This window comes from Netta rufina, assembly GCF_964035555.1.
Source record: "Netta rufina genome assembly, chromosome: 8".
NCBI lineage: Eukaryota > Metazoa > Chordata > Aves > Anseriformes > Anatidae > Netta > Netta rufina.
Window position 1 is genome coordinate 29,249,325 of NC_140131.1, and position 21,076 is coordinate 29,270,400.

At 38.6% G+C, this 21,076-nt stretch overlaps 1 protein-coding gene across 1 annotated transcript in view; it reads right to left on the bottom strand.

The window, feature by feature from the left end:
• The window catches only part of PLPPR4 (phospholipid phosphatase related 4), a gene marked incomplete at both ends in the record, with an annotated part of 29,150 nt that extends 8,419 nt beyond the window's left edge, over positions 1 to 20,731 (bottom strand). Inside the window, 4 exons of the mRNA XM_084291115.1 lie at positions 1,236 to 1,431; positions 3,204 to 3,333; positions 7,655 to 7,840; positions 20,654 to 20,731. Of these exons, the coding sequence (XP_084147241.1) occupies positions 1,236 to 1,431; positions 3,204 to 3,333; positions 7,655 to 7,840; positions 20,654 to 20,731 (590 nt within the window). The remainder of the gene's footprint in view (positions 1 to 1,235; positions 1,432 to 3,203; positions 3,334 to 7,654; positions 7,841 to 20,653) is intronic.
• Between the last annotated feature and the right edge of the window lie 345 nt (positions 20,732 to 21,076).

Genomic DNA, 21,076 nt, shown 5'->3' on the forward strand with positions numbered 1-21,076 from the left:
TACATAGAGAAAAAGAAAAGAGTTTAAAGCTTAAAGCTTTGGTGAAGTGGATGTGAGAAGAACACAGCTTCGTGCCTGCTAATCAGGTACACGAGGAAATTATACAGCTCAGTCAGAGACAGAAATTTTAGTAATTTCAGGCATTCTATAATTCTGCTATAATCTTTTTGGAGATCAGGAAATATAAAAAAGAAAAATTTTGAAGGACTGCAAAAAAATTAAGGGAATGCTACACAAATGACCACCAAGTAAGAAAGCTTAACCTTGTGTGGAAAAGATAATAAGGACTGATATTGTATTCAGTGAAGAGCTTCATGTTTTCTCAGTAGTGTAGAGCATATACTTAGGATACATAATAATGAAGTCCTTGAACTAATGAGTAGCAAATGTGTTGGTACAGTACCACTTATACCTCCGAATTCCTTGTTTAAGTCTGTTAACTGTCATCAGTAATTGAGTTATCACTTTTATCACATCTGGCTTATTTAAAGTAAAATGCATAATCTGGGTTATATTTCAGCTTGACTGATATGCAATTTCCAAACCCTGATATTAGGAATATTAATTTATATCCTGGCTAACTAAGTAGGGAGGCTAAAGACTAAATGGCCAGGGAGGATAAACAACCAGCTAGAAATACCATGAAAAAAAAGCCATGTGTTTGGGAGCACACAGGTTTGCATTGCTGTGGACTTTTCTCTAATGAAAAGAATTGTTTCAGTGGCTGTCAAAATGAAAAATTTAGTCAACGAGAGTCAATGGAAAACAAATAAACTCTAACAAATGAGAAAATCAAACCTCACCAACTAAGATCAAAATGTCAAGTTTGTAGATAACAATACACAGAAGTCTCAAATAAGGTAGTTGGGTGGCTCCTTCCCCCTCCTGATATGGAGAACTTACTCAGATGCCACTGGGAAAAGCAGTAGAAGCTACATGTATTAATAATTGTATAGGAAATTGTCTCCTTTGAAGGAGGGAAAAAAATCAAGTACTACTAACTGTGCTTCTGAAATCTGACAAAGACTTCTAAAGCCCACTGCTGGCCTAATATCTGTATAAAGAAAATTAAACATCACTAGAAAGACAGGTATGCTCTCAGCTTTATTATAAAAGTATTACCAGAACTCACACAGGCTTTACCTAGAAAAAAAAATATTTGAAACTGGGAGAGAAAATTTAAAAAGAAATAAAACAAATACTTAGTAATGTACACAATGAAGAACAGAACCAACCTGCCGGCATTGATAATATTAGTATCAGCTCCTGAGCAAATATCTTCCACAACATATGAATTCTCTGAGCAGGAAACATTTAGGGATGTGTAGTTAGGCTTGCAAACAGTCAGGAAATATGGTGCCTGATATCCTGTTGATAGCTGTATAATATCAGTAACAAGAGCAGTGGAAAAAAGACCAAACACATGAACACCTAGGAAAGAAAGCAATAGAGCTTGTTAACTTTATTGTATTTAAATTAACTCATTGTGACAAATACATTCAACTGAATTCTGGTGGCTTATGCCATTGGGCTTGTGAGAATTTACCTGAGAAATAACATTTTTTAAAGTGGAATGTTATTGCAGAGTTGATTTCTTTAATATAAAAATTAAATTATTTATGCTTGTTTTCTTGCTATTAATACTTAACATTTAGTTTTGATGACTGGATGTCCTTCAACATCTTTGCATTAAAGTAAACTACACTGGTCCTGCTTCTATTTGGAAAGCAATTTTTCCAGCTGACTTAAGGACAACCACCTATTTGAGGATAGCATATGTGCTCATTCAGTCCTGGGACTTGCCCACTGGAACACATTTTTAATAACACAGTTTCCCATTAGATTATTGTTCTGAAGACTTGTTCTCTTCTGACTACCCGGTTCTCATCAGCTGGCAATAACTTTGGCTTACCAGCATACCTCTTACGTTTCTTGAGTACCAAATCCTTGTCACAAACACAAATATTTAGTATATAGGTCTTTTTTTTTTTTTTTTTTTTTTTCTTTCCCAACAATCAATATTCCTGTCTGGTTAATACCAAATTCACAACGCAGTTAATGTGATTTTTTTTTACTGAGCATTTTCAACTGCTTTTTCTCTAAGGATTTACCTCTAATTCCCTACTTGTGTTTATTAAAAAATATATATACATGTATATATTTTTTTTCATCTTATAACAGAAAGAATGCTAAAGGAATTGTTTCATCATGACAGTATGAAACAAACTGCAAATTCGGAGTATGAATCAAGAGTAAAATTCATGCATCTTTGAGTTTGTCGTCTGGTGATGGAACAGGATGCCATACAGGAGGAGAAATGGACAGCATGGGGTAACTTTACAGTTCTCCTCGATGCTGCAATCTACACCCCTCTCTGCTCACTTCCTCACTGCTGTTCTTAACAGGATATGCTTTATTGGTCAGATACATATATATATGTGTGTGTGTATATATATATATAACCTCTCCTGTTATTGCCTCCCTGCTTGCCAACCTATAGAAACCTAATGTATAATCTTTCTATCAAGTTTTGACTCTGCTGTCCTGCAGCTTATCTTTGCCAATGCTGCCCTTTCTAATGAAAGAATTCTGGAAGAGAGAAAACCTTTCTCTTTGCCACTCATTGCCAGAGGAATTAACTCTAAGAGAGGAGCAAAGTTAAGCCACCCTTTCAAGCTCAGATTTAGTAAATAACAAAGTAAAATAATTCATCATGTCCCTCTTTATCATTATGTTCCAGATTGTATCCCTTTTTCAAGAGGTAGATAAAGACATACCAGAAAAACAATGTCAAATCCACTGACAGTTTCTGACAAGTTTTTACTGTCATGCTGAATACAGTATCAGCTGAGCTGAATACTTCTGATACAGTGAAGACAGGCAGGGGAAACTGTATGCAGAAACCATTAAAAGGAAGCCAGCTCAAGGTGGGCAGAGGAGGAAAAACAAATTATTCTTTTAGAGAGACTGACAATAGACTGGGAGAGGAAAGGAAAAACAGAGTGTAGATGCTGCACTGCTGAGTGTGGAGCTGCTCTGTTGCTCCATTTTACAGTTTCTTCTCGCATTTTCTGGCAGAAAAAGACATATGCCAGTGTCAGCCCTGCACTGTTCTGAAACGCTGTTTCAGAGAAGGAAATCTTCATGGTAAAAATTGAATGTACATAGAAGACTCTTCTTTGTAAGTAACATTTGAAACCCACCAACAAATCTCACAGCTCTTCTAAGAAAGGAATTGAAGTTGCATCCTCCTGCATTAATATTGGCCTCTGTTCCAATCCCATTTCTTCTTTTGGACAGGCAACAGTAGAGAATTCCTTCTCCTACCATTATCTGCAACGACAAAGGAGCAGTTAAGTTAAATGTAGCAATTACTCAGAAGACACTGATAGAATTTAAAGGGTTGAAATATATCTATGACACAAGCAATGTCTTACACTCTCATGTATGTCTCTTGAAAAGGTGTGTATCAATACATAAACATTCAGTAACAACTTAGTCTGAGTGAGGGCAGGAAAGAAGGTGGCATTGAAACTAAATGCAAGTGTCCAAAAGTATTGAAAGGAGATCTTTTCTATTACATGTGTATACAGTGCTCAGTGGGATAGGAGCCTTGATCCACAGGTGAAATTAGATAATCTACAATAAAAATGTAGTAATCAGAAATTCTCGCCTTTCAAATGATCCAGAGCCACAGCAATATCTTAGTGCTCCTGAGGTGGGTTTAGCCCTCAGTCTTGGCCTCATGCCTAGCAGTTGCTAGCAGCTTCTAATTACGTGGCAGCCTGCCCTTCCATAATTGTTTAATTTGGCATGGATTTTAATCAGATCCACAGCAGTATAAAAAGTTCTGTCCTTATGGTCCTTTGAACACACTGAGCAAAAGACATCATGACCTAAGCCGCAGACAGCAAGTTAGAACAAAAATAAGGAGAATAATATAAACACAAACACTGTGTTACTTGCTGGAAAATTCAGATCCATTTATACATTTGCAGTCTCAGGTTTTATTGTTTTTCCTGTTATGTAGTGCAATAACATGGAAATCTGTACAGGGCTTGTTAGAATTCAGAAAAAGTCTGTGTTGAAATATTGAAATGAATGGGGCAGTTCTCACCACTAAGAGGAGATTCACCTTGTCTATCAGCAGATGAAAAGTAATGTACGAAATGCACAAAGCTCACTGTGCAATGAGATGCTAAAGCATCTGAATTAAGAAGAAAGTGTCATAATTATCAGTGACGTTTGTGCACACTAAGATCTCTCACTTTGGTAGAAGGGAGGTGCAATGGATAAGCTTAGTCTAATAATTTTTAGCTAACGATTTAATATTAATTGGTTTCATTTCTTCTTTGCCAGAAAATTGAAGTAGTTAAAGTTATCTCACTACATGGAAATGTCAGTGATAACAGATATTTAAGGGATTTTCATTGGATGAGAACCATCATCACTATTATCTGTCTCTACTTGTTCATTTTACATCTGGAACTTTTTCAGGAGAAATCAATAGTTTTTTAAACTTGAAAAACGGAAACTTAAATAGTTTTTCGCTAAGTTCTACAGAATGCCTGGTGCAGGGAAAAACATCAGAGAGATGTAATAGCTCCTGTTATAGAGGACAAAACAGAGAAATAGCAAGGCGTATGACAAGGAAAATTCAGAGGCTGGTATTTTCAAGGAAACAAGCTACTACAGTAAAGCAGGCAGTAGGACTGACACTGCCAACAGTGAATTTCTCTCCTTGCTAATTGATTTCCCAAATTGATGTAATCTAATTCCCTGGTGATCTCTTTTAGAAAGCACTTTGTTACATTTAAGCACCTTCTATGTCAGTAGTGCTACGGGTTTGGACCTATACTTATATGATTAAATAACTAGTCCTATAATTTCTGAATGAATAAGTAGAGAGAAAATATATCACAGGATCAGAATCAGAGCTCACTGAAGAAAATGGAAGTCACCTTGCAAGTCAGGTATATCTATATTCTGCACAGAAAATATCCATGCTGTTAATTTCATACAACTCCAGTTGCTCTATACTGAAGTCTCCAGTGCTTCATGTATAGAAAATTTCACATGCGCCACGAGCCATAAGACATATGCCAATAACCTGTAGTTTTCTGTAGTACTTCAAGGCTACAGAACAGTCCTGGTGAAAAGCAGTTTCTGCTCATTGGTAATGAACAAAACCCAACCAATTAACAACAACAAAAAAAAACAAACCTCCAACAATAAGCACAAATAAATAAATAAAGTCCCAAACCCACAAAATGCTTCAGTAATAATGTCTTGGGAAAATAAATTTAAAATGCTAGATTTGCTGTAAAAATAACTACTGTAAAGTGAACAGATTTAAAATACACTACAGGTTTGGGAAAAAAAAAAAAGTACGCAAACAGTTAAAAATAATGCAGAAAGAAGCTAAGTCCTACTCCAGTATTTATATGATGCTTTAAGGAGGGACTGAGGTTGGAATTTGCTCATCTGCCCCTTTTCTTTCTTATTTACATTATTTGGTAAGATTTAGAGATGTGGCCTAGTTGCACCTGTTTTTGACTGAGCTTTCATGACCTTCTGTTTCATACTTCCCTAAGTACCTGAAATTCAGTCTGAGGCTTGCATACGCTATGTTACTGGAAATTCTTAATTTCTCACATAGCTTCATGCTTTCTTTTCTATATTTTACAGGCTTATAAAGTGTTTTATTCTTTGAATTATTAACGAAAACTAAATCATATACTGCTAAATTCTGCAAGATGACAATTGAACAAGTGTAATCTTTTTGCATGGAAAATAAAAGAAGAATTTAATTTTTTAAATGTTTTTCTAGTATAGAAGTGCTACTGAATAGCTGATGCAATACATCATCTTCAGTGCCTTTTATTAAAGCACTTTGTATATTTTACACTATCTGGGCCCATTCCCAACCTAATATAAGAATCATATTAATGCTCACACATCCATGTGAAGTAAACCTTCCTAAGGTTTGCAGCTTTTAAGCAGTTGCACTTACAAGCGTTGCGATTTACCTTCTTTACCAATGTAATGTTTGATAGGCTTGCTTAAACATCTGAGTTTCTCTCATGGCATGGTTTTGGTTAGTTGTGTCTGTAATGCAGGTAGGAGAATGATTCAAGGAAGAATAACATTTCCTATTGCAATGCTGAAATAATTTAACTGTACTGAATCAAAGACCTTCATAAGCACTCTGTAATGAAATGGGCATCTTTCATCTCTGCTGAAGGCATCTGGCATTTTCCAGGCTTGACATAAACTCTCTCTGAAGAAAAAATTTGGCTTTTACCACTTCAGCCTACTGTGCCTGAAGTGAGCCTACATAGATTCCTTCTACAGCTGTTTCACAAAAGTCCACTTTCTTGTTATCAGGAACACTGTTTAAATGCAGAAAACCTAGCCGAAGTACAATATCAACAAGTTTTCTTTTTATCTTTTGCATCTTTTTTTTTTTTTTTTTTTTTTTTTTTCCTGCAATTGGCTGCACAAAGAACACCGAGATAGCTTCTACTTGCTAAATAAGTATTATTAGACTGATGGGCAAAATCCTTCAAAATGGTTTCTAAAGCAACCAAAACCACACACAGTTGAGTTCAGTTAAAAAAAAAAAAAAAAAAATCCTATCAAGCAAAGGAACAGCACTTGATACTTTAATGTTTTATAGATTTGTGATTGTGATCATGTTTTATAGATTATCTGATTGTAAAATGGCTAGGATTATAAAAGGAACAAACTGGCTGAATTTAAGGTAATTCAGTGGAACTGGCATACATTTGCAGCTGGTGCTGCAGACGTGCCTAACCAATGCACCCAGTCATTGCTGTCAGAGGAGAGAGGAGACCCTTTCAGAAGGTTGACTCAGCTGGACTTTCTGTTTCAATTTACCCGAGAGGAGTGGTGTGAGAATGTCTCCCATCTGAGGTGCCAAAAATCAGACACCGTGAATATCCTCTGGTCTTTAGATTTCTTTTTAATTTGATGCACCAATTCCAGCAGGGACAATACTTACCTGCATCAGACAAGTGCAGTCTTGCACAATTGGCCAAATTGCTCGTATTCTGACAAGAAGCTTCTGTTCTGCTGAAATCATCTTCTCCCTTTGGATGGGCCACTAAACCAGTCTACCTGCTCTTAATGACTAAGTTGCAGTTTAGAGGAGTCCCGGTACTGTTTGGGAAAGTGTAATTGATTTCATTGACACGGCTGATACACCTTCTTACTGAACATAGTTAGTTCTAACAAAAGTGGCATGTTCAGTGCTGTAAATTAAGGGCTTCCATTTTCAACAGAATCTTGAATTTTTGGTTTATCTCGGAGTATGAAGGCAACCCATTTGTAAAAGGTTAAAATATTTGTATAGCATAACAGAACAATTCAAACTATTCTCGCCCAACTGCTGACGCTGTTTCTTAACATTAATACCCACAATCAGTACAAAGTGAGTAGATGAAGTGCTACAGGGAATGTTTTAAGGAGTGTGTGTCTCCTGCTATGGAAGAATACAATTTAATTTAAAATCCTAATGTAACTAGTCTGGAAGATACTCCACTGCCACACCGAAGCCAAAGGAGCTATTTTCTTTATGTCAGCTGAAACTGTTCAAAATCTTTAATAAGTAACAGTGTCACTTCGAACTTACCGTAATTGATGGTCCAGCAAAAACCAGACTAAGCAACATCAAAAAGGGAACAGCCTCTTGTGTAGGTTCAATGTATGGCATACTCAGACTCTTGTCATAGCAATTAAATCCCGAGTGAACTGGCTTGAAGACATCAGTAAGTTCAAGAAAATAAAGGCTAACAACAGAAGATGCCAATATTGGCAACTAGAAAAGAAGAAAACAACAAATTACTGTTCAGAAATTGAATAGTAATACTTTTGCAAAGACAACATTGTCTGTTAATAAATCTCTGCGATGTCTGATTTTTACATCTCACCGTTCCTTGTTATATCTGTTTTACCATCTTTAAATAACTAATTCTCTAGAGATATCATAGTATTCAGTTGATACCAAGTAACTGTTGTCTACCAAGCTAGTCAAAATACTCATTCCAACCTTCAGCCCATATAACTTAGCCCTTTAACTTAGCCCATATAACTTAGCCCTTTCATGCATGAATCATTAATGGACAGACTTATTTTTTATTTTTTAAAGTAATTACACAATTTCAGTCTCCCATGTGGGGCCTCACCTTTCTGTTGCTCATCCTCACCCTTTTTGGTCCTTTATCAGCCATATACATGTACACAACAGTGTTTATAACCAAACCATTTTTTATTAAGTTTCAAAGTAACAGTTAATGAAAAACACTATCTGGTGCTTGCCTATATAGTAACACAGTGTTTTGCCTTAGCACATTCATTTTGTAATTCTATCAAAAAGCAATTAACTTTGGCAAGACTCAGTCCGTGTAGAACCATGATGACTGTGGTTCACAGTTCTTTTATCCTCTAGCTATTTAATGATTTTAGCCATCACAATTACTTCTAGTAATTTATTAAGAGCAAAGTTAGCTCCTCTGGGAGCCTCAGCATACCACCAAATCCTGAAAGCACAGATTCAAGCAGTAAATCACTGTGGAAGGAAGTCTTTCAGGACAAGTAATAGCAAAAATGCATTTTGAAGCCAGTGGTTGATGAGTAGGCAGGGCAGCCCTTCCCCAGGGTAGGCAGTGGGGCATTCAGAGGTGACCAGCAGCATGTGATAGTTCTTTGCATCCTCTTAGTGAATGCCTAGTAAATGCTCAAAAAAGTTTTTTGATTGTTATTTCCCAGAGTCCTCACTTGACAAGGCAATATTGCAACCACTGCCTGCTCCTCCACTGTGCTGCAATGGCTCCATCCCCGTGTCTCTGCTGCCTGTCTGCTTCCTTTTCTCCTTTACTTATATATATATATATTTTTTTTTTTAAGATGGCTATCACATTAACTTCTCCTCACTATTAACTGCAGCTGAAAAGCAAAAAATTGACTAAATATATTTGCTTTGACAGATAGAATCATAAAAATTAAATAAGGTTGTATCATACCTCTTGAGAAAAAAAAATACTCCCCTTTTCCATCACGCACCACACATTATAATGAATAGAAACTGCCCTGACATAATTTCAGGCATGCTGAGATTATATTATACTTTCAATATTCAGTATACATTTAGAAAAAAAATTGTTTGATTAAAATCAGTATCATTTGTCCCATTCTATTATAAAAAATAAAAAGCAGAGGTAAAACTTGATAAATATTTATACTGGAAAAAAATATGAATAAAAACTATAAAAAGTATAAACTACATGTGGCAGAGGGACAATGTTTTCTTGCATTAACTAGCCATTTTCAGATTTTTAAACACTGGGCTTTCTAAATGTAGACTTTTTGGACATAGAATATAAATTTGTGTGGTTAGGGAAGGAGGATATAATCTAAATTTTACTGAAACATACTTCTTAATACAACTTAGGTTTTCCACACCTTTTGCCATTTTCAAAAGTGTTCTTCTAAACTAAATATACTGATATTAGAGATCAGAACAATTTAGCTTGCCCGGTTATCTGTGTTCAAGTTGACTCAATTGTAATCTCATCTAGTAGAGAAGATGCGATGATGTAGAAAGGGAATGGGTATTGGCACCCTAAATGAAGCTAAGTACTGTGAACATTACAAAAATAAGATCAGGCATCTAGCAAGTTTGTTTCAATAACTAGTTTATATGTGTACAGGTATAGTTGGACTCCATGATCCTTGTTGGGTCCCTTTCAACTTGGGATATTCTGGGATTCTATGCCATGTGCACTCACATACTATGTTACACATATATGTTACGTATAGCATATAATAAAACCACATAATATGTAATATATTGCAATATGTATCAAATATAATATGATTACACAATATATAACATGACTATTATATAATATGTATTTATACTATGTTAGAATAATTATTTACAATGTAACTTGAGTCCTGCTTCCTACTCATTAAAGGAAGAAGTCTAGTTCTTTAGCTGGATACATTATTTAATTATTCTTCTCACATCCTGCTGAACACAGTCCCTATTAGCTATACTACAGGCATGCACGATTAGTCACGATAATGACTGTTTCCAGTCATTATACAGATGTGTAGGGATATAAGAGGACTTCCTTAAGTCTTCATACTAAGGATATATTTTACATTTTACATATTTTATTTTATTATTTTATTATTTATTTTATTTTTTTTTATATTTTGTTTTATTTCATGGAACTGGGTGCTCTTCTTCCCACACTGCACACAGACTGTAGAGCTGTTTGGGATAAGGAGCCTCCTGTCCAGCTTCCACTCTTGCTTGGACACTGAGACTGCACAGCATTTGAGTTCATGCATATTGCAACTTCACTTCTGCACAGTGTTTAAACGTTGAGGCACTGGCAATATCTTATTAACTATTTGAAAGCCATACCTAAATGACTTAGCAAGGGTCCAGGTCCTGTGAGACAAAGTATCTTATAAAAAGACATAAACCTATTCCAGTGAGCTAAAGGATCAAGATAGGCACAGGGTCTGTTACCCTTCCAATGTCTCTTCATCTAGGTTTCCCTAAAGGTTGATTTCCTAGGATGGAAACACAGGGCAGGAAAACTCAAGGAAAATCTTTCATTCAGAGTTTCATCTTCCATTTCTCTAACACTGAGAACAGGAAAGCCTCTCCTGTACAGCTCGCCTCTATCATAAGTCCATCTCTACTCTGGTTATGGTACTCTTAGGCAAGCAGCTGTATTAAATGGCAATATCGAACAATCACAAGTAGGTGATATACGAAGTGACTTTTTATTGTAAACCACTAAAAAAAGATGTGGACAACTTCCTTGTTGTTTTTTTTTTTTTTTTTTTAAAAAAAGCTGCTGTATGTTAGCTGTAATTTAAGTGTTAATTACAAAAATCAAAGAATCATGAAAATTATATTTCATTATCTTACAGTTCCACTACAGGACTCCCATATTATTTCTGACTGTAATTACCCACTGTGCTAAAAGAAAAGAAATAATTCTAAAGGACTGTGAATCCCTAACATAACTGCTTACAATACTAATGAATAGGTTTATAGTCAATTTGCTATATAGAGTATGTCTGATCCCACAGGACATTTTTCTTCCTATCTTTTTTAAAATACAAATATAAAATGCATCTTCAAAAGGGCCAAAGAAAAGCAAATGTTTCTAAAATCTACTAAACAGTATAAGTGGCTATTTAATATATGAATATTTATGGAGCGTTCTGCTTAAGGCAGCAGTGGTTCTGTAATTACAGACTTCAGTTCCCAACACCTTGAAAATGTCAAATATAATTAGACAGTATAATGTGTATTGTTTTAATTACAAAATTGAATAGGAATTTTCCTATTCCTAAGTAGAATAATAAACTCCCCAACTTCAGCTCACCTATCTTGACTAGTAAGTCTTTATACTCTTACTTCCTTGGTTGGCTAACGGAGAATGATCCTTGTTTGCCTTGCAACTTACACCTATAAATTTAGAATTTGACCCAAGGGGTAAAACTCCCTTTGGCTTGGAGTATTAGAATTGGGACCATAATCAGCATAGCTGCTGAAAAGGTTCAATTGAGGTTTTTTTTGTTTGTTTGTTTGTTTGTTTGTTTGTTTTTTTTACTGCTAAGAGCCTTTATTAAGACCTAAGACTTTGTTATTAATATTAATAAATGCTATTAATATTACAAAGACTGCTGTATGGAGCTAGGAATTGTGCTTTTAAGTGCTTGCTCTGGAGTGAAAATGTAGGACCTTTAACTTTACTATTCCATAGTGTCTCTGTAAATTCCCCATGGAGAATTCCCAAATAACCAACGCTTTGCTAAAACCAGATTCCCTCTGCAAGTCTTACAGGCAAGCCAGTAGCAATCAGGTATTGATGGTTTCCTAAATGACACCATGGAAACAGTTAGGCTTAAACCACAGAAAGGCAACAAATAAGCACTACCCCCCACCCCCAGTTCTTCTGTACTTTGAAAGAATATGCAACTGGATACATACATAATTAAAAAATCAGTAGCTTCTATGAAAATTAGTAGCTTCTACAAATTCCCTTTCTCTAAAGCTGTACACTGGTAGTTACACATCGAATTTGCCAGCACTTAACTAGACGGAGTCCATACATATCTTCAAGAGCGTATCTTCAAACCCATGGGCTTTGTGAGAGCTTAGCCATCGAGTATCACATACTCAAATGTCTAAACATGTTTTGTAGGATGTAGTTAGTGACCTCTTTTTGCTTTGCTAAAATGCACTACAGGTGTTATCTCTTTTCATGAACTCAAATCCAGATCCTCTCTCACTGTATTGGACTGTGTTGGTGGCTGCCAGGAGACACTCTTTGAATATTGGTTACAAAAGCGATTATCCTGGGCTGTTTCCATGAGGTTAACTGGGGAAAAAATTAAATGCCTCTTGTGCAGTCGTAGCAAAATATTGAAGTTGCTGCTCACTGTGATGAGCAGAGTGACTTGAGTGATTTTTCTTGAGACTGGATGCAAACACAAAGGCTGTGGAATTGCCTTGTTTTACCTGCCTGCATATGCTAGGCAGAAAAGAGAGAAGTATGTACATAGCTTTCAGAGGAAGCCAAGCCACAATGAACCAGATACGGATTAAAGACAGTATGACTAGCCCACCTGTCAAGAAGGATTAAGTAATATTTGATAGGATACTTGAATCTTTTACATTTGGAAATAACTTGTGGGCTTGGGCGGCCAAAGAATTGTTAGATCCCTAGGTTGTTCTGCAGTTCTTCCACAGCAGACAAGGAGTTCCTGGGCGCGAGAGCTGCCTCTTGATATTTCTCTTGCCTTCTGGTAATTAGGAAATCTTTTTAAGCAATCAAGTAAGCATACAGGATTGCTTCAGAGAGATAGCTAATGAATGCCATCAGTTTCTCCTCATAAAATCAACAACAGCCAAGTGCTTGGGAAAAGGATGGTCAATTTAAAAATTATGTTGCGTTTGCACTGCAAGGCTTTGGCATTGTGGGAGATTCTATTAAAATGTATTATAAATGTCAGTCCTTGTGCCAAAGAATTCATGGTCTAAATGACAAGGCACAACAGATGGATGAGACAAAAAAGAGGGCTGTGGTGGGTTGGAGGAGACAAGGTATTTCTATTCTTAGCCAACTACTAACAGTGACTGCAGCTTTCAACCTCCTTGGCTGTTGTCCTGTTGTACTTTGCTGTGAGCTTTGCAAGACAGGAGGAGAAACTGGAAGGACAGGGCTCTATTATCCTGACAGGAATGAATACTGAGGTCATGACTATGAATACCTTTCAGAAAAAGGTCAAGCAGAAAAAATGTTATCAGCCCAAATGCTGCCATTTTCTCTTGTTTTTTGGAACCCATGAGCTCTTTTGCAGGGTCCTCAGCATGGCTCCTGCTCAGCTGCATCAGTGCTGTAGCTTTGCCCTCGGTGAGACTGCAGTGCTGAGCTGGGATTAAGACCAAGTATAGGTTTAATGACATTGCAAACTGGGCTATCATGAGGACTTCTGAGACATAGTACAGAACATAGGATGGATGTAGAGCAGGGAAGTCCGGTTTGTAGGTTTTCTATGTTCTAAAATAATTCTTAAACCCTCATGCTTGCAAGAGAAGGCATTCAGGCCTTTTCAGAAGCGTAAAATTTGCATCTGTATAAAGCTGGTTTTGCTTTTCTCTCTAAACTCCAGTTTCTGCTGCTTCTTGTACCTCTATTTGGATGCAGGCTTAATCTGGCCCAAAGCTGTAAGGAACCAACCTTTCCTCTGGAGGATTTTTACCTAACCATTGTCTAAGTTTTGTGAAAACTAATTGCAGAGACATGATGTGGTCTTTCTTCTCCCAGATTAACTCTATTGGATTTAATTTTGACTCACAGTTTAGAATCCCAGGTGCCATAGAAATCTATTATCATTACCATTGTGGAAAATTAAGTTATCCCTATTTCCAACATTGATTTTAGAGTTTAATTGAATTGTTCTGTGACTGCCAATTAGAGTCTTGCTTTATAAATACAACAGATATAACATGTATAATTCCTCAGATCTCTCGATCTTTTGCCAAATCTTAATGGAAAACCTTTCAGTACATGTAAGACCAAAAATAGAGATGATACACAAGTGATTAAATTTCTATTTTTTTCAGAAATTTCAAAGTCACACTTTGACTTTAGGTAATCCTAAAAGTTCTTCTTTCTCTCTGTTTTGTTTGTTTGTTTTGTTGGCTTTTGGATATTTTTTTTTAAAGCAGCAATTATTTAGAGATAAATAATAACTATAATTAAAAAACCAGCAATTGTTTAACAAAAATATTATCAAGCAAGAATAATGCAAAAATAATTATAAAATATTTCCACTTAAGTATATGCACTTAAATATAAAGCAAACCCTTAAACAGAAATTTTACATCACATTAAAAATACCAGGAAAACATTTACTGTCAGTGTGACTTCAAAAATAATCGATGATTCATTACATTAATTATGATTACAGTTAATTAGGATTATTAATTAATTCAATGATTAGTTATAATCAATAAGAAACTACAAACAATGAGATTAGGATATTGCACACCCTGTTGATTATGATTCTTTTCTACTGGCTGCTGTAAATTTATGGCAAAACAAGAACAGCAATATTTCAAAAAGCTGCCTGTTTCCAGGTCAAACTTTTACTAAATTTCAGTCAAAAGTTTCCTGAAAACAAACAAACAAACAAACAAAAACCCCACATCTCTAGCAGACAAACCTGTCAATACCTGCAAACTATTACAATTTATTCTACTCTCCAAAATACAATGTTTCATATGAAAAACAAAAATTACTGTGGGTGCCAACCCTTCTCCAGTGGCTTACTTCCATGCTCTTTTGCAATGTATGAAATCTCTCCCTTTAAACTGAACTTTTAAGTGAAAGAATCATCAGTAAAGATTACAATGTTTGTAACAGTTCAGCTCTTGTGTAGGTAAGGTTACACTACTCACTGCTCATTTTTAATTTTGGCTGCAGAGTAACAGATTTTCAACAATTATAGAAGAAAATCACAGAAACAGGTACAAACATTTCTACTTTTGGAAGAGGTAATTGTTTGGAAAAATTATTCTCCTTTGATTTCTAATATGTTCAGGCCTCCTTTTACTAGTGAAGTAAAGAAGATCAGGAGGATGAGGTAGGACTGAGAAGGGTACAGGACCCTCTTCCACTATGAACTATTCAGGCTACACTGCCCAAGCAAGTAGCTGAACACAAAGGGAGATCTAACAATGCAAATGCACTGGCATGTTTTCCCCCTCTCAGGACAACCTTAGCACACCCTTGGCACTTCCTTTTTTGTTACCATTTTCTGCTCATCTTCTCCTAAAAGCTAGTAGTATGCAGGCTGTACAGCTCTTCTGTAAACACAGAAGTGATGGGGAGGATATAACGTTGACAGCTTGGTGAATGAATGTTAGTTACTTTGGATGAACAGCAACCTCCTCAAGCCTCAGAGTGGCTGTTAATATTATGGGGATGCTGGTCTCTAATGCAATGTGATAAACAAATCTGATGTCAATCCTCCGTGAGTCAGCCACATTGCAAGGTTAGCTCAATAAGCAGACTATTAAGGGTATTTTTCCACCTTCCCCTCCCCTCACACATGGTTGACTCTTTTGAGAGAAAAAGCAATATATGTGGTAAGCATTATGCTACATCCACAGTATGGGGATCATTTCATCTTCTACAGCTTGTGTGTGTGTGTGTGTTTTTCCCTTAAGGCTAATTCAAGTATAACTGAAAACCTACCTAGAGAGAAATGGGACTACATTGCTCCTCCATGAAACAGCAGTGTAGTTTAACTCCTGCACTAGATACAAACATCCTGTTCTTAGGAAGGAAGATTTAGTTTTATGGCCCATTCTCCCTATGTGCTTACTCTAATCACTGCATTCAGTCAGCATCTTCTGTCTCATACAGTCACGCCTATACATGACTTGGAGGTGACAAAGTGCGTAATTTAAATGTGGTGGGTTATGCATGGCTGAATAACTGAAAAAAAAAACACCTCCAGATGTGACTGAGAAGTGGCACAGGGCTACCTAGTGATGTGTACAAACATTTGACATTTCCAACCTAGCTCTGTCAGTAGATATTAGAAACAAATGGAAATAAAGTGTCTGGTGCTGAAACACAGCGAGCATTCTTTCCATGTATTTATTTCAATGGAAGCTGATGACCCGCATTTTGCAGGCTGGAGTCCTATAGTGATAACACTTACTGCTTACTGTGCCTACTGCTCATACCACTGTTATAAGAATTCCACTGCTCATACCGCTGTAAATAAGAATATAGAGCCTCCTTTAGGAACCAAGAAAGTTAAGTGTTCGCTCAGATTGACAACACCATGTTGTTTTGCATTCCCACATCTGGGACACAGGATAACAGGGTAACAGTACTGCTAAAGTCAAAGCCAGAATTCATAGTGCCTTCTACAAAACGAGGATTTAATCCAGGAATTTTTCAAGTGCGTGAGCACCTGTGAAATCTTTTTCCTTCACTAAGAACAAATGTATCTGTCCTGCATCTAAAATATGACCATTATCTTAGGAACAGAAATTAGAAAACCCTGGATATTTTCCAAATTCATATTAAAATATGAGGCATTCTCTGGGCAGCATTGGAACAGGCTGCCCAGGGAAGCGGAGGAGTCCCCATTCCTGGAGGTATTCAAAAGATGTGTGGATGTGGCACTAAGACACCTGGATTGGTGATGGGACTCAGGAGGTCAGGTTGATGGCTGGACTTGATGATCTTGAAGTCGTTTACAACCTAAGTGATTCTGTGATTTCTTCTGCAAGTGAATATACTTATATATTCTGCATATGCTGAAAAGAAACTGTCAGTTGACAAAGAGCAGAACTTCTTCCAGGAATACTCATTTCCAATATCTTCCAGAGGCATGTAGGCTTTTCATTATGGAAAAAAAAAATTTACACTTGCCTAGAGAGACTGAATTTCCATGCCAAGTTTTGACCTTCCCAGCTATGAAAATGAAGTTCACATTACCTATACAGTCTACAGAACCCTAAAATATCACACCCGTAATTAGGAATAAGACAGGCCAAGCGGCCTGGCAGTGCTCATTTTCATATGTCTTAGGTTAGCAAGTTGCACAAGGCAATCTATTCAGCTCTCAAGAGCATGTGCTGATCAGAGGCTCTGCTATGCAGGAGTCTTACCAGCATTTTTAAATAATCTCTAAAACAGAGAGTAAATCATCAAGTTTTTATCTTATGAATCATGAAAATTGAAAACATGCTTCTTTGTATAGCCTTTGATTTTTTTGGAAGATGACCCACCCACATTTTTCTGAAGCTCCATTTCTTCCTTACAGATTTTTAATTCCTTTTCCTTTCTATGTCTTCTGAAGCTCTAGCCTGATTCTTCTTTTACTTCTGTATAAATGAAGAATGGCTCCAGTGATAACATTGATTTAAGAAGTGCATATTGGTTTTATGTTGTGACTCTGCTGCGTTAAAATCTGTTGGTTTGAATTATTCTTAAATTAGACTGAAATCAAAATCAGGCCCACGGTATTTATTTTAAAGTTAACTGACAGTTGTCCTATGTAATTGCATTTTATCCCATCATGAAAGTTGCTGCCATCACGTGCTTTCATGTACAGGAGTTATTTCCATTCATAATGTATTCGTAAGGATCTCAACAGCAGAAACACCTCTGTGTCAGAGCTCTATTTGTTTGCTGCTCTTTCTAAAGATCAGGTCCTTCTGGAGCACAGAATTTGTTTTATTTTTATTTTTTATTAATTCTTTATTCTCTTATGCCTGAAATACATCAGTTATTACAGATTTTTCCCTCTTTAACTGTGTTCTATTTTCCATTTGTATAACACAAATGCTTCCCTTTCCTACAGCTTTGGAATTTCCATTTCCTCTTTGTCGCAACGTCCTTTGTTCCCATGTCCTTCCTTTTGTCTAGTACTTGAGAGAAAAAACAACCCTTTTTATAATATATTTTCTAAACAATTTACTTTTTCTTTACCCTAGGTCTTCTAGGTCCTGATGCTAAGTGGAAGACAACAAACTGATTTTCTTGCTTGAAGGTGCAAACTTGATTTCCTATGTTTATTCACTGCTATTCAGGAGGGACTTCCTGGTATGAACAGGACAGGCAAAATGAGAGTGTGTGGCAGAAGAGAAAAAAGATATCTACAAAAGAATTGATAGTGTCTAGAGGAGAGAGCTAAAAAGCTTGTTTCCCATCATGCATTCAACTGCCATTCATGAAATTAAAAGGAAAGCATTAATTGGTAATTTACTTTTTTTTTTTTTTTTTTTTTTCTGGATCATAGGAGAAACCTACCTTCTGCTTACAAAGGAAATTTCTATTTCATAGCAATGCCAGTCATCCACACTGGGCCACCCTTCTGTCCAATACACTTGGGAATTTCCACTGACAATTAAATTCTCTTTGACTGGATCTCTTTGGATGAAGTATAGCTCAATCTTTGGTTCTCCTTGAGCCAATCACTACAGAAGAATGTAAACCATCCTGTTCTTTTTCTGATGCTATTGAAATGCTGGTATCTGCCTGTGCTACAAAGCTCTAGGAAGGCAGTGTCGTTAGTCTGATTAGAATTAGTGGGTAAATGCTGGTGGCTGTACACAGGAAACAAAAGTTAAACATTTAAATACCACCTGATTGCTGTCACCCTTTCTTCAAGCAAGTGTACTCCCTAAAATGTGTGAAATGGATTCAAATCTTCCTGCTGTGTGATGGGAGAGGAATGACAGCTCAGAGTTTCCTAATCAAATGTATCAGGAGGATTGCAGACAGCTTTTTCCCTTGACATTGCTTTTACTTGCATTGAATGCCTAAATGTTCATTGGCTCAAAAGGGGGCACAAGTCTGCAGTCCTCAGTAATTAGGACTCCTGGGGGAGAAGGGCTCACACAGGTTCTGGACTCCACTCCTGTGAAGGAGTAACATCAAAGTCCCAGAAGTTCCTTAGCAGCCTGTTCTCCGAACTGCGAATTCTGATTCCCTCTTGGAGCAGTTGGGTGCTGAAGAGGCTCTGCAGTGCTGAACTCCACCTCTTTTTAGATCTAGCTGTAGATGACCCGCTGAAGATTTCAAGATTTTTAAGAGTCCACATCAGAGTGGAGAACTCACCTGCTTCATGTGGAGCCTGTACAAAGAGCTTGGTCTAATTTCTTCACTGCTTGCGGAGTCATTTCCATTATTCCTTGTAACAGCTACAGGGAGCTTCCAGGGGAAATGCCATACTACAAGTATGGCATTAATATTATATAAGGCAACTCTTAGAGCACCAGGCACACGTTTAGTGCTGCTGCTCTGTAATTCATCCCATCTTGCTGCAGGCAAAGCCCACCAAACAGCACAGTTCTGTCATGTTTTGCAGGATCTCTCATTGTCCCCCGGCATCAGTTACTCCCAGGCTGAGGCCCAGCCATCTCCCTTGCTGCTTGGATTCCCAAAGCAACGAGGATGGCAAGGAGAGTGAGGATAACTGCCTTTTCTAGGGACTTTTCCAGGCTTGACCTCTCCCTCCTGTACAAAGCCGATGTAAGTTGGATGGCACAACAAGCACCTTCCATCAAAGGGCTTTTCTTGAGCAGGCCTGGTTACAGCAACAGGAATGCCTGCTGCTTCCATAGGAACAGCCTCTGCAAAGCTTTCCACTCAGTGCTGCGTACTTCAGGTTAGCTCCTGATCGTGCCCAGGTGTTTATGGAATATGGGGACAGAAACACTGCACTGTTACCTAAAATCCCTTCTGAACCCAATCCCTGCTTCCTTCCAGAAGACCTCCAAAGTCCTTCAAATGCACCTTCAGGTAATTCTTGTTCTATAATTCTTGTTCTCTGAGGTAAGTCACACGACACCTCACAGTGCCCCAGTCACTTCAGATGACCCCACTCACAGAGAAACACTGTGCTCAACCCCTAAAACATTTTCATCTCTTTCTTAAGTTTAACCCGTATTCACCCGCGATCTGGCAGTACACATTGGCTGCGTGCTCCAAGGCAGCAGCATCCTCCAAGTGCCACACCAGGCAGCCAGTGCCTCTGCAACTCCACCTGCCACCAGCTGAGCAGCCATGGCAGGTTTTGCTCTGCGAGCTCCAGAGAGCCTCATTCCATCTGCATCACGGGCGTTTTTAGCTCCCTCAGAGGAAGCGGGGGGCGTACTGGGGGGCGTAATCCAAGGGTCGACAAAAACATACCGCTGGCTGTCATTTTGAGATCGCTTCTGTTTCCCCGAGCAATCCTCACGAACCGGGATTTGTATGCCGGCAAAGAAACGCGAGCGGCGTTCGCCTCCAGCCCTCCTTGAAACGCGGCTCCGTGCCGAGAGAGCAGCGGAGCAGCCTCGGCATCTCCCCCCCCCGCACCTCCCGCACACAGCGCCCGCTCCCCGCCGCGGGCCCCGGCGAAGGCGAGGCAGCGCCCGGGGAGCCCGCAGCAGGCGGCGGGGGCGCCCCGCCGGGACCGCGGCACCCCCCGGCCCCGCAGCCCCCCGCAGCCCCCCGCAGCCCCCCGCAGCCCCCATCCCCGCACACGCCCGGGTCCCCGGCGCCGTCCCCGCGCGGCCGCTCACCTCCACGAAGTAGAAGCAGGGCAGCAGGGTGACGCTGTCCTTGGTCACCTTGCCCTTCGGCCGCTCCTTGGCGGACATGGTGCCGGGCTGCGGGCGGCGGCCCCGCGGCAGCGCTCCCCCGGCCGCCGGCAGCCGCGGGTCTCCTCCGCCCGAGCCGCGTCCCCTGCGCCGGGCTGACGTCAGGGGGCGGCGGGGGGCGGCGGCGTTAACTCCTTCGGGACGGGGCGGGGGGGGGGATGGATGGGGTGGGATGGGATGGGATGGGATGGGATGGGATGGGATGGGATGGGATGGGATGGGATGGGATGGGATGGGATGGGATGGGATGGGATGGGGTGGGATGGATGGGATGGATAGAATGAGATGGGATGGGATGGGATGGGATGGGATGGGATGGGATGGGATGGGATGGATAGGATGGGA